Here is a 14,122-nt window from a genome sequence, read left to right as displayed (position 1 = left end):
AAAAGGTTCTCCACATGAATCTTCAGATTGTGTAGAGGCAATAGATGATGACCGTGAGTATGGTTTACGATTATTTTTATTATATTGCCATCTATAGATTTTTTTCTATGCATAATCCTGCTGATCTCGATGGAATTTGCATGTTTTCTGACTTTGTATCTCTTCTTCCCACTTAATTAGCTCTGTCTCTATTTCTTTATCAAATTTATTGCAATCCTCTACCATAAGGATAGATTGTATTTTGGTTCGCAATAAATCAATTTCACCTTCCACAATTTCAAGTTTTTTTTCTATCAGAGCCAATTAAAAGCTCTAATAGTGTGCGTGAGCACTTAGATAAAGTGTCCTCCCATTTACTTGTAAATACAGCGTCACAATCAGATGTTGGGTAGATCTGGATCCTCAGCCCCCTTGGGATATCTTTTTGGAGGTAATTCTCCAAAAATCATAGAATGAAAGAGCAAACAAACGATTCCACTGAAAGGAATAGGGAAAATGTTCTTAAAGTGACAGACAAGAAGCCCCATAATACAGATACAAGAGAATGTTTCAGATGTAAGAAAAAGGGACATTTAAAGAAAGACGGTACTATATAGAAAGCAGAACAACAGAAATTACATCAAAAGGAAAATAAACAGAAAGTATAAAGAACGATTTCTAACTCACATGCAGATCACTGGAATGGTACATTGAGGCTATGTGCACACGTAGCAGAATTGCCGCGGAAATTTCCGCGGCAATTCTGCGCCTCCTGCCGCGGGTATATCGCATGCAGAATTTGCATGCATATACCCGCAGAAAACTAGCGTTTTGCAAGCATAATTAGCTTGCAGAATGCTAGCGTTTCCCAAGCGATCTGTAGCATCGCTTGGAAAACTGTTTGACAGGTTGGTCACACTTGTCAAACATAGTGTTTGACAAGTGTGACCAACTTTTTACTATAGATGCAGCATCTATAGTAAAAGGTAGAATGTTAAAAATAATAAAAAAAATAAAAAAAAATTTATACTTACCTCAGCGGCGTCCGTTCCTAATGCTGTGTGTTCAGGACCTTCCATTGACGTAGCGGTCACGTGACCCATGGTCATGTGACTGTGACGTCATCGCAGGTCCTCCACACACACCACAGAAGCCGTTGAGGAGGTCGGGCCGCCCGAAGGTGAGTATATCGCTATTTTTTATTTTAATTCTTTTTTTTTTTACCACTTATATGGTGCCCAGTCCGTGGAGGAGAGTCTCCTCTCCTCCACCCTGGGTACCAACCGCACTTGATCTGCTTACTTCCCGCATGGTGTGCACAGCCCCGTGTGGGAAGTAAGCAGATCAATGCACTCCTATGTGTGCAGAATCGCCGCGATTCCGCAATTTTAATGAACATGCTGCGTTTTTTTCTGGATTGCGATTCCGCTCAGGAAAAAAATGCAGCATGTGCACAAAAAATGCGGATTGCATTCTGTTACATAGGATGCTTACTGTGAGCGTTTTTTTCGTGGTTTTATAGCGTTTTTATAGCGAAAAACCGCAAAAAAAATGCAAAAAATCTGCTACATGTGCACACAGCCTCAAAGTAACTGATAAAGAGTCATCCTCAGGATGGTTTATTGACTCGGGAGAAACAAGTAAATATAATAATTCTTGGCACTCAGGAGAAATTTGTAGAATGATTCAAAAAGTAGATTTTTATTCTAGTGCATCCAGCTCAACATATAAACGTTTTCGGTCTCGACAACTGAGACCTTCATCAGATATGGTTGTCAAATGCTGTAATGTATATACAAAAGAGATGAGAGAAATATTTTTTAAAATAAAGAAAATACTGTTTGCACAATTATACAAAAACAAAATGATGAATAATATGATCCATATTATACTAAACAAAATGACGGTCTGCATACAAATATCGATAGTAGCATGCAGCGCAGAAGGCAGAAAAAGGTGGATCCGGCCTGAATCAGCGTGCGTTGTGAGTCCTGTTCAACAGAGTGCTGGAGAGTGTACACATGTTAAGGATATACTAGGTAGGAGAGAAAATAAACATGGGTAACATGGAACAGGTAGCATAAGTAGACATCGGGATGTGATCTGGTGATGGATATGATAAGATATAAAGCACACACTGTCCTAGGTAAAGGATACGGGAAGTGGACCAACCTCCACTAGTAGGTGTAGGGCTACGCACAGTGAGCTATCTGTAAACATGAAAGAAATTATACGCATCAGAGTGTACATGGTAGACAAGACAAGAAGGACAAACCATGAGGATGGCACAGTGACGGAACACGAGATAACCTGTGGAATGCATGCCATAATGACTAACGGGGTGACCACCCTAAAACCAGATTGCTGCTGAGTGATAAACGGGCACCCATGGTCCAGGGAAGTTTACCTGGAGGACACTGGTAGTGTGTATGAGTCACACACTGTGTGTGTAGCCGAGGAGCGGGAGAGCAATGCGTCTGTGAATGCAAAGATATGGGACCGTGTGAGGCAGCTTTAAGGGTACCACAGGAGGCTATCATGGGCCTGGAAGTCAGTCATACCTGAAAGCACTGGACGGCAGTATAGGCGCTTGTGGTAATGCGAGATACTCGCAAAGTGAGGAGCGCTGTGGACAGAAGTTATGAGCAGGGGGGTTAAATAGGACTAAAGCCAACGTGGATAAAGGCCAAGCCAGCGGGGAGCTGGAACCGGTTATGGTATTACCTGGATGTTGCCGCTGTCAGGGGTGGAGAGGACGCTGCGCTGCTGTGCAGGAGGGAGCTCCCGGGGCTGCTAGGGGAAGCGCAGCACTTCCGGGTATAAGAGCACACAGGGAAGAGTCACCTGACGTGTGACGTCATCAGGTCATGTGATCGGAGAGGCCGGCTTATGCGCAGAGGAGCTGAGGGGCTAACAGGGAATCAGCACAGGGAACAGACAGCGCTTGTATGGCAAGCTCAAGGGGACACAGTGAATGAATGTAACGCTGCATTGCAGCATATAGAGAAGGCTAAATGATGGGAACAGTAGTGTGAACTAGACTATCAAAAGGCTATCTGGTATGGGTCACCCCGATTATATAGAGACATGATTAACCCTCTATATAAAGGCATACAGTGCATACTATACCGTGTGCAGTGTTACGTGCGAGAGGTGCGTTTAACGGTTCTGTGGAGAGAAACAAAAAAGGAGCACAAGTTAAAGACATCCATACTAGCTACAATGTTACATTATACAAAACAGTGTTAAAATACATATGAAATAAATGATAACATATGTGTACGATATTACAAAAATGCCGAGACGTCGTAGTCTCTATTGAGTCCCTTTGGTTCTAAGGTCTGCAGGGAGTAAATCCAGTAAGCCTCCCTTTTGAGAAGTAAACTAACGCGGCTTTGGCCCCTTCTTGGAGTATCTACCTGTTCCAGGACTTGAAAACGGAGCTGCGAGATATTGTGATTTTGTTTAGAAAAATGGTAGGGGAGGGGTAGATGTGTCTTGTTGCAACGGATTGTAGATTTGTGTTGAGCCACTCTGTCTCTAATTGGCTGTGTGGTTTCACCCACATATGCCAACCCACAGGGGCATTTGATGATATATATCACATGTGTGGATTCGCAGGTAAAGAAACCTTTTATGGGAATGGCCTTGCCCGTCTGGGGGTGAGAAACTGACGGACCCCTCTGGACATTGCTACATTGTTGGCAACTAAGGCACGGGAATGTACCTTGTTTCTGGGTTTGTAAGAACAATTGTTTGGGCACCCTGATGTTAGAGCCAATGTCCGCTTTGACCAGCCTATCCCTAAGATTTCTAGCTCGTTTGTAGCAGGGCATGAAAGGTGCTCCAAATTCTGGAATACCAGGATAGCTTTTTGTCAGGATACTCCAGTGTCTCCTGATGGTAGACTGAACCATATTGGAGAAGGGATGAAATGTGGAGACAAAAGGGATTCTCTTGCGGTTATCTTTGGGTCTAACCACTGAGGTATTACGTTGGGCCTCTGTGAGGATGTGTTGTGGATACCCCCGATTGGAGAATTTTTGTTCCATCTCACCTAGTCTAGTTTTCTTGATCTTGTCATCTGAGACAATCCTTTCAACCCTGTGGAATTGGGACTTCGGGATGGAATTTTTTATGGAAGGTGGATGGCAACTGGTGAAGTACAGGAGGCCGTTACGGTCCGTTGGCTTGGTGTATAAATCAATAGAAAGGCGGCCGTCCCTTTCCTTGTAGATAAGGGTATCTAGAAAGCTAATTTTAGAGTTGTCATGTTGTAAAGTGAAACCGAGTTCGGGCCAGATACTATTGATGTGTTGATCAAAGATTATTAACGACTCAAGAGGACCGTCCCACACGCAGAAAATGTCGTCGATGTATCTGCGCCATACCCTACAGTGGGAGGTGAATAGAGGATGTTCATACACAAAGTCATTTTCAAAGGCTGCCATGTATGCATTGGCGTAAGGGGGCGCTACGTTCGCGCCCATTGCAGTACCCTGTAGCTGGGCATAATATGAATCTTGGAACATGAAGTAATTGTCTCTCAGGACTAGATTTAACAGATCTGCACAGAAGTGGCGAATTTTAATGTCAACTTTATTGTCTAGCAGGAGCCTATCGGTAGCAGCCAGGCCTTTATCATGAACGATGGATGTGTAGAGACTATTCACGTCCCATGTGATTAGTAGGGAGGAGGGAGATATGGGGCCTAAGGTTTTTATGACTTGAATGAATTCACCAGTGTCCAAAAGAAAGGACCGGGTGGTTTTGACGAGTGGAGTGAGAATTTTCTCTAGGACTATGGACAGTGGCGAGAGTACAGAGTCTGTCAGGGACACAATGGGCCGACCTGGAGGTTTGGCTAGTCTTTTGTGTATTTTGGGTAGGATGTACAGGATGGGAGTTATCGGGTCTTTCTTAATGAGAAAATCTCTCATTTTACTGTCTATGGTGCCATTTTGTATGTGAAAATCAATGATTGGTGCAATTTTTTTCACCAATTCATTGAGAGGGTTGTGTGGTATTAGTTTATATACCGTAGTGTCCCCCAGTTGCCTGTACACCTCCTCCAGGTAATCAGTTCTATCCATTATTACCGTTGCTCCCCCCTTATCCGCCGGTTTTATAATAAGGGATTTATCAGACGCCAGTTGCTCTAATGACAGTCTTTCAGAAGGTGAAAGGTTGGGCTGAAAATGGAACTTCCCTTGTTCCATTTTTCGAGTTAGTGAGTGGATGTCCCTTTCAACAAGGGATACAAAAGTTTCAACTGGGGGATCCGACCGGGGTGGCATGTAGGAACTGTGGTTCCGGAGCCCCAGGCTCTGGAGTTCCAGGAGAGTTTTTTCACCCCTGGCAGGGTTTACCACCGGAGGTTGTGCTGCAAAATGAACCCGAAGTCTGAGGTTCCGGTAGAACCTTTGAAGGTCCATATTAAGTTCAAAAGAGTTGAACCTGTATACCGGGCAGAAGGACAAACCCTTCTGGAGTACAGCCAGTTGTTGTGAGTCCAGGTTTTTTGATGAGATGTTCACCACTAGGGGGAGATCCATACCTGTGAGCGTGTTGTCATCTGGTCTCTGGAGTCCCCGGTGGCACTGGCCGCCCCGCCTCGTCTTCCTCTTCTGCGACCTCGGCTGCTCCCTAAAAAAGAAGCAGAGCTTGAGGTACCGGGTCTGCTGTCGGTGGATCCAGAAGAGCTTCTTGAGCTGTGTCGCCTGGTGGAAGGCCGAATATCTCGCCATTGATAGACCCGGTTCTGTAGGTAGTCTTCGGTATCCCGTAGGAACTTGGACCTCTTTCTCTTTTCGACCTCCAATCTGTGCTGCCGTAGTTGTTCCTGATTCTTTATCTTTAATTCCTGGAATTCTTCCTGGGGCATCGTGCTGGTTAGTTGAGACTCGATGGCCTGTATCTGAGTATTGACTGAGTCCAAGTTCTTTTGAAGATAGGAGAGAGTGAGAGTCATTAGATCGGCTGAGCATTTGTTTAAAATGTGTTCAAATTTTTCACAATACTCCTTGTCTTCCCTGAAGAAGGTTGGTTGTAGGGGGACCCGCAGGCCACGTGGGATCCTCTGGACTCGAAGGTACTCGGCAATGGTAACGATATGTAATTCAAGATTGACCGCTCTTCTGGATTCACGTTCCAGGTCACGGTTCTTTAATTCCTTAGTTGGAATTTGGAGAAAATCGCTAGGTGCGGTAACTTTAGAGAGAATTTCTGCCGCCTCTGCTGCATTAAAGGAAAAGGTTTCAGACATCGTCCAAGGTGCTCGTGTACGGAAACAGCATATAGAAAGTATTGGCCACGGCACTCAGGGATTCTTGGGAGGTGCTCAAGTAGGGGATCCAACCCGTAGTAGCAAATATAATAATTCTTGGCACTCAGGAGAAATTTGTAGAATGATTCAAAAAGTAGATTTTTATTCTAGTGCATCCAGCTCAACATATAAACGTTTTCGGTCTCGACAACTGAGACCTTCATCAGATATGGTTGTCAAATGCTGTAATGTATATACAAAAGAGATGAGAGAAATATTTTTTAAAATAAAGAAAATACTGTTTGCACAATTATACAAAAACAAAATGATGAATAATATGATCCATATTATACTAAACAAAATGACGGTCTGCATACAAATATCGATAGTAGCATGCAGCGCAGAAGGCAGAAAAAGGTGGATCCGGCCTGAATCAGCGTGCGTTGTGAGTCCTGTTCAACAGAGTGCTGGAGAGTGTACACATGTTAAGGATATACTAGGTAGGAGAGAAAATAAACATGGGTAACATGGAACAGGTAGCATAAGTAGACATCGGGATGTGATCTGGTGATGGATATGATAAGATATAAAGCACACACTGTCCTAGGTAAAGGATACGGGAAGTGGACCAACCTCCACTAGTAGGTGTAGGGCTACGCACAGTGAGCTATCTGTAAACATGAAAGAAATTATACGCATCAGAGTGTACATGGTAGACAAGACAAGAAGGACAAACCATGAGGATGGCACAGTGACGGAACACGAGATAACCTGTGGAATGCATGCCATAATGACTAACGGGGTGACCACCCTAAAACCAGATTGCTGCTGAGTGATAAACGGGCACCCATGGTCCAGGGAAGTTTACCTGGAGGACACTGGTAGTGTGTATGAGTCACACACTGTGTGTGTAGCCGAGGAGCGGGAGAGCAATGCGTCTGTGAATGCAAAGATATGGGACCGTGTGAGGCAGCTTTAAGGGTACCACAGGAGGCTATCATGGGCCTGGAAGTCAGTCATACCTGAAAGCACTGGACGGCAGTATAGGCGCTTGTGGTAATGCGAGATACTCGCAAAGTGAGGAGCGCTGTGGACAGAAGTTATGAGCAGGGGGGTTAAATAGGACTAAAGCCAACGTGGATAAAGGCCAAGCCAGCGGGGAGCTGGAACCGGTTATGGTATTACCTGGATGTTGCCGCTGTCAGGGGTGGAGAGGACGCTGCGCTGCTGTGCAGGAGGGAGCTCCCGGGGCTGCTAGGGGAAGCGCAGCACTTCCGGGTATAAGAGCACACAGGGAAGAGTCACCTGACGTGTGACGTCATCAGGTCATGTGATCGGAGAGGCCGGCTTATGCGCAGAGGAGCTGAGGGGCTAACAGGGAATCAGCACAGGGAACAGACAGCGCTTGTATGGCAAGCTCAAGGGGACACAGTGAATGAATGTAACGCTGCATTGCAGCATATAGAGAAGGCTAAATGATGGGAACAGTAGTGTGAACTAGACTATCAAAAGGCTATCTGGTATGGGTCACCCCGATTATATAGAGACATGATTAACCCTCTATATAAAGGCATACAGTGCATACTATACCGTGTGCAGTGTTACGTGCGAGAGGTGCGTTTAACGGTTCTGTGGAGAGAAACAAAAAAGGAGCACAAGTTAAAGACATCCATACTAGCTACAATGTTACATTATACAAAACAGTGTTAAAATACATATGAAATAAATGATAACATATGTGTACGATATTACAAAAATGCCGAGACGTCGTAGTCTCTATTGAGTCCCTTTGGTTCTAAGGTCTGCAGGGAGTAAATCCAGTAAGCCTCCCTTTTGAGAAGTAAACTAACGCGGCTTTGGCCCCTTCTTGGAGTATCTACCTGTTCCAGGACTTGAAAACGGAGCTGCGAGATATTGTGATTTTGTTTAGAAAAATGGTAGGGGAGGGGTAGATGTGTCTTGTTGCAACGGATTGTAGATTTGTGTTGAGCCACTCTGTCTCTAATTGGCTGTGTGGTTTCACCCACATATGCCAACCCACAGGGGCATTTGATGATATATATCACATGTGTGGATTCGCAGGTAAAGAAACCTTTTATGGGAATGGCCTTGCCCGTCTGGGGGTGAGAAACTGACGGACCCCTCTGGACATTGCTACATTGTTGGCAACTAAGGCACGGGAATGTACCTTGTTTCTGGGTTTGTAAGAACAATTGTTTGGGCACCCTGATGTTAGAGCCAATGTCCGCTTTGACCAGCCTATCCCTAAGATTTCTAGCTCGTTTGTAGCAGGGCATGAAAGGTGCTCCAAATTCTGGAATACCAGGATAGCTTTTTGTCAGGATACTCCAGTGTCTCCTGATGGTAGACTGAACCATATTGGAGAAGGGATGAAATGTGGAGACAAAAGGGATTCTCTTGCGGTTATCTTTGGGTCTAACCACTGAGGTATTACGTTGGGCCTCTGTGAGGATGTGTTGTGGATACCCCCGATTGGAGAATTTTTGTTCCATCTCACCTAGTCTAGTTTTCTTGATCTTGTCATCTGAGACAATCCTTTCAACCCTGTGGAATTGGGACTTCGGGATGGAATTTTTTATGGAAGGTGGATGGCAACTGGTGAAGTACAGGAGGCCGTTACGGTCCGTTGGCTTGGTGTATAAATCAATAGAAAGGCGGCCGTCCCTTTCCTTGTAGATAAGGGTATCTAGAAAGCTAATTTTAGAGTTGTCATGTTGTAAAGTGAAACCGAGTTCGGGCCAGATACTATTGATGTGTTGATCAAAGATTATTAACGACTCAAGAGGACCGTCCCACACGCAGAAAATGTCGTCGATGTATCTGCGCCATACCCTACAGTGGGAGGTGAATAGAGGATGTTCATACACAAAGTCATTTTCAAAGGCTGCCATGTATGCATTGGCGTAAGGGGGCGCTACGTTCGCGCCCATTGCAGTACCCTGTAGCTGGGCATAATATGAATCTTGGAACATGAAGTAATTGTCTCTCAGGACTAGATTTAACAGATCTGCACAGAAGTGGCGAATTTTAATGTCAATTTTATTGTCTAGCAGGAGCCTATCGGTAGCAGCCAGGCCTTTATCATGAACGATGGATGTGTAGAGACTATTCACGTCCCATGTGATTAGTAGGGAGGAGGGAGATATGGGGCCTAAGGTTTTTATGACTTGAATGAATTCACCAGTGTCCAAAAGAAAGGACCGGGTGGTTTTGACGAGTGGAGTGAGAATTTTCTCTAGGACTATGGACAGTGGCGAGAGTACAGAGTCTGTCAGGGACACAATGGGCCGACCTGGAGGTTTGGCTAGTCTTTTGTGTATTTTGGGTAGGATGTACAGGATGGGAGTTATCGGGTCTTTCTTAATGAGAAAATCTCTCATTTTACTGTCTATGGTGCCATTTTGTATGTGAAAATCAATGATTGGTGCAATTTTTTTCACCAATTCATTGAGAGGGTTGTGTGGTATTAGTTTATATACCGTAGTGTCCCCCAGTTGCCTGTACACCTCCTCCAGGTAATCAGTTCTATCCATTATTACCGTTGCTCCCCCCTTATCCGCCGGTTTTATAATAAGGGATTTATCAGACGCCAGTTGCTCTAATGACAGTCTTTCAGAAGGTGAAAGGTTGGGCTGAAAATGGAACTTCCCTTGTTCCATTTTTCGAGTTAGTGAGTGGATGTCCCTTTCAACAAGGGATACAAAAGTTTCAACTGGGGGATCCGACCGGGGTGGCATGTAGGAACTGTGGTTCCGGAGCCCCAGGCTCTGGAGTTCCAGGAGAGTTTTTTCACCCCTGGCAGGGTTTACCACCGGAGGTTGTGCTGCAAAATGAACCCGCAGCGTCCTCTCCACCCCTGACAGCGGCAACATCCAGGTAATACCATAACCGGTTCCAGCTCCCCGCTGGCTTGGCCTTTATCCACGTTGGCTTTAGTCCTATTTAACCCCCCTGCTCATAACTTCTGTCCACAGCGCTCCTCACTTTGCGAGTATCTCGCATTACCACAAGCGCCTATACTGCCGTCCAGTGCTTTCAGGTATGACTGACTTCCAGGCCCATGATAGCCTCCTGTGGTACCCTTAAAGCTGCCTCACACGGTCCCATATCTTTGCATTCACAGACGCATTGCTCTCCCGCTCCTCGGCTACACACACAGTGTGTGACTCATACACACTACCAGTGTCCTCCAGGTAAACTTCCCTGGACCATGGGTGCCCGTTTATCACTCAGCAGCAATCTGGTTTTAGGGTGGTCACCCCGTTAGTCATTATGGCATGCATTCCACAGGTTATCTCGTGTTCCGTCACTGTGCCATCCTCATGGTTTGTCCTTCTTGTCTTGTCTACCATGTACACTCTGATGCGTATAATTTCTTTCATGTTTACAGATAGCTCACTGTGCGTAGCCCTACACCTACTAGTGGAGGTTGGTCCACTTCCCGTATCCTTTACCTAGGACAGTGTGTGCTTTATATCTTATCATATCCATCACCAGATCACATCCCGATGTCTACTTATGCTACCTGTTCCATGTTACCCATGTTTATTTTCTCTCCTACCTAGTATATCCTTAACATGTGTACACTCTCCAGCACTCTGTTGAACAGGACTCACAACGCACGCTGATTCAGGCCGGATCCACCTTTTTCTGCCTTCTGCGCTGCATGCTACTATCGATATTTGTATGCAGACCGTCATTTTGTTTAGTATAATATGGATCATATTATTCATCATTTTGTTTTTGTATAATTGTGCAAACAGTATTTTCTTTATTTTAAAAAATATTTCTCTCATCTCTTTTGTATATACATTACAGCATTTGACAACCATATCTGATGAAGGTCTCAGTTGTCGAGACCGAAAACGTTTATATGTTGAGCTGGATGCACTAGAATAAAAATCTACTTTTTGAATCATTCTACAAATTTCTCCTGAGTGCCAAGAATTATTATATTTGCTACTACGGGTTGGATCCCCTACTTGAGCACCTCCCAAGAATCCCTGAGTGCCGTGGCCAATACTTTCTATCGGGAGAAACAAGTGACATGACTAGTGATAAAAGGTTCTTTACTGAACTTGATGAAGATAAGAAGGAAGCAATTTATCTTGCAGATTGGAGTAAAACAACCACAGAAGGTATTGGACAAGGAATACTAATCTGTCCTGATAGATTTGGGCATAATTCAAAATTACTAGTAAAAGATGTGTTGTATGTTCCAGGACCAGAAAGAGGATTGTTATCTGTAAAGCGTCTGGAAACCAAAGGACTAACTGTTAAATTTTAAGATGATAACTGTACAATCCTAGCAGGAGATAAGGTAATAATTAATGTCAAAGCAGGTGAACAATTATATCATCTAGACACATTAAAGGAACAGATGAAGTTATGTACACATGATCACGAGAATTGTAATCACATGTGGCATAGACGTCTAGGACACAAACATTCTGAGAGTATAATGGGGTTACAAAAGAAGAATTTGACAAATGACCTATTGATATCTGATACAAGGGTATCTACACCTAAAGAGAGTGAGACAAAAAGCACAAGACCAATTGACTTGGTATACTCTGATGTATGTGGACTAGTGATGAGCGAATATACTCGTTACTCGAGATTTCCCGAGCACGCTCGGGTTACCTTCGAGTATTTTTTTAGTGCTCGGAGATTTAGTTTTCCTCACCTCAGCTGAATGATTTACATCTGTTAGCTAGCTTGATTACATGTGAGGATTCTCTAGCAACCAGGCAACCCCCACATGTACTTATGCTGGCTAACAGATGTAAATCATTCAGCTGCGGCGCAGAAAACTAAATCTCCGAGCACTAAAAAATACTCGGCGGTCACCCAAGCGTGCTCGGGAAAATTCGAGTAACGAGTATATTCGCTCATCACTAATGTGGACCCATGAAAGTGACCACATCAGGAGGTAATAGATATATGGTGACCTTCATAGATGACTACTCAAGATGCACAGTCACGTACTTGATAAAGAGCAAAAGGGAAGTTTTTGAAAAATTAGAAGACTATGTGACAAAGTCAAATAACAAGTCTCAGAGGAAGCTAATAATCATCAGAAGTGATAGTGGAGGTGAATTTACAGGACACCAAATAGAACACTACTTAAGACAGACTTAAATAGAGCATCAAAAGACTGTTCCATACACAACTGAACAGAGCAGGGTAGCAGAAAAGAAAAACAGAACTCTAACTGAAATGATAAGATGTATGCTAACAGACTCTAAACTACCAGAGAAATACTGGGGTGAAGCAACAATGACAGCTACTTATCTGCAAAACAGACTTTTTTCAAGAAAACTGAAAAAAAAAACATGAACTGTGGCAAGGTAAGAAACCAAGTGTGAATCATTTAAGAGTTTTTGGTTGCAAAGTTTTTGTGTTTATTCCAGAAGAAAAATGCTCCAAACTTCAAAACAGAGCCATTGAAGGATTATTTGTCAGATATTTTGACAATTGCAAAGGATACAAAATCCTAGATCCCAAGACAGACAGAATCCCAGTGAGTAACAGTGTAACATTCATTGAAGATCTAAATGATGACATAATAACATCACTGGAAACGAAAAATGAGAGAAACGACAGTGATATAACTGCAGGAACATCTGATGAGAAAGAAGTGGAAATCGAAGAATATAAAAAAAACTGAAAGTCAAGAGATACAGCTCCATACAGACACAGAACCAAGATGCTCAATAAGAGAAAACAAGGGAAGATTACCTCAACATCTTTCATACAAGGCAAGTACAAATAAAATTTATGAACCTACATCTTAGGAGGACATACTGTATATTAACTTTCAGAAGAAGAGGCCAACAATCCAATCTTTTTGTATCCCTTTCTTGTTTTAAAACAGTTCAACTACCTTTTCCCGTAGATCAGATGACAATTGTTTTGCTTTTCCCATTACTCACATTCCAGAAACATCAGTGGCTGGATGAAAGTGGAGAAAAAGTTTTGGTGTTGTCATTCATATTGTTTTTAACCCCTTAGTGACAGAGCCAATTTGGTACTTAATGACCGAGCCAATTTTTACAATTCTGACCAGTGTCACTTTATGAGGTTATAACTCTGGAACGCTTTATCGGATCCCGCTGATTCTGAGATTGTTTTTTCGTGACATGTTGTATTTCAAGTTAGTGGTAACATTTCTTCGATATTACTTGCGATTATTTATGAAAAAAATGGAAATATGGCGAAAATTTTTAAAATTTTGCAATTTTCAAACTTTGTATTTTTATGCCCTTAAATCAGAGAGATATGTCACAAAAAATAGTTAATAAATAACATTTCTCACATGTCTACTTTACATCAGCACAATTTTGGAAACAATTTTTTTTTTTGTTAGGGAGTTATAAGGGTTAAAAGTTGACCAGCAATTTCTCATTTTTACAACACCATGTTTTTTTTAGGGACCACATCACCTTTGAAGTGATTTTGAGGGGTCTATATGATAGAAAATAACCAAGTGTGACACCATTCTAAAAACTGCACCCCTCAAGCTGCTCAAAACCACATTCAAGAAGTTTATTAACCCTTTACGTACTTCACAGGAACTAAAACAATGTGGAAGAAAAAAATTAACATTTTACTTTTTTTTGCAAACATTTTACTTCAGAACCATTTTTTTTAATTTTCACAAGTGTAAAAACAGAAATTTAACCACAAATTTTGTTGTGCAATTTTTCCTGAGTACGCCGATACCCCATATGTGGAGGTAAACCACTGTTTGGGCGCACCGCAGAGCTTGGAAGTGAAGGAGCACCGTTTGACTGTTTCAATGCAGAATTGGCTGGAATTGAGATCGGACGCCATGTCGCGTTTGGAGAGCCCCTA

General features: G+C 43.1%; 1 protein-coding gene and 1 long non-coding RNA gene across 7 annotated transcripts; one reads left to right on the top strand and one right to left on the bottom strand.

The window, feature by feature from the left end:
• Nucleotides 1–1,624: 1,624 nt before the first annotated feature.
• Nucleotides 1,625–7,581, bottom strand: LOC143770057 (uncharacterized). Of its 5 annotated transcripts, XR_013214536.1 has the most exons (8): nucleotides 7,430–7,581; nucleotides 7,267–7,331; nucleotides 7,113–7,182; nucleotides 6,863–6,915; nucleotides 5,537–6,711; nucleotides 3,109–3,147; nucleotides 2,137–2,189; nucleotides 1,625–1,985 (listed from the first exon to the last, which is right to left on the bottom strand). XR_013214536.1 is itself a non-coding variant. In XM_077259293.1 (5 exons), the coding sequence occupies exons 2-5, from the start codon at nucleotides 5,964–5,966 to the stop codon at nucleotides 1,866–1,868; spliced, it is 642 nt and encodes a 213-aa protein (XP_077115408.1). In that variant the 5' UTR covers nucleotides 5,967–6,711; nucleotides 6,863–7,423; the 3' UTR covers nucleotides 1,625–1,865. The 5 variants fall into 5 exon arrangements, 1 of the variants encoding a protein (XP_077115408.1); XR_013214538.1 differs by lacking the exon at nucleotides 7,113–7,182; XR_013214537.1 differs by lacking the exons at nucleotides 7,113–7,182; nucleotides 7,267–7,331.
• A 2,566-nt stretch (nucleotides 7,582–10,147) lies between these two features.
• LOC143768516 (uncharacterized) lies at nucleotides 10,148–11,285 on the top strand. Of its 2 annotated transcripts, XR_013213915.1 has the most exons (4): nucleotides 10,148–10,304; nucleotides 10,389–10,458; nucleotides 10,656–10,708; nucleotides 10,860–11,285. It is a non-coding gene; the product is annotated as an uncharacterized LOC143768516 (long non-coding RNA). The 2 variants fall into 2 exon arrangements; XR_013213914.1 differs by having other exon boundaries at nucleotides 10,148–10,458.
• The last annotated feature ends 2,837 nt before the right edge of the window (nucleotides 11,286–14,122 follow it).

The sequence above is a fragment of the Ranitomeya variabilis genome, chromosome 4, assembly GCF_051348905.1.
Source record: "Ranitomeya variabilis isolate aRanVar5 chromosome 4, aRanVar5.hap1, whole genome shotgun sequence".
Lineage (NCBI taxonomy): Eukaryota > Metazoa > Chordata > Amphibia > Anura > Dendrobatidae > Ranitomeya > Ranitomeya variabilis.
This window is presented reverse-complemented; position numbering and strand designations above follow the sequence as displayed.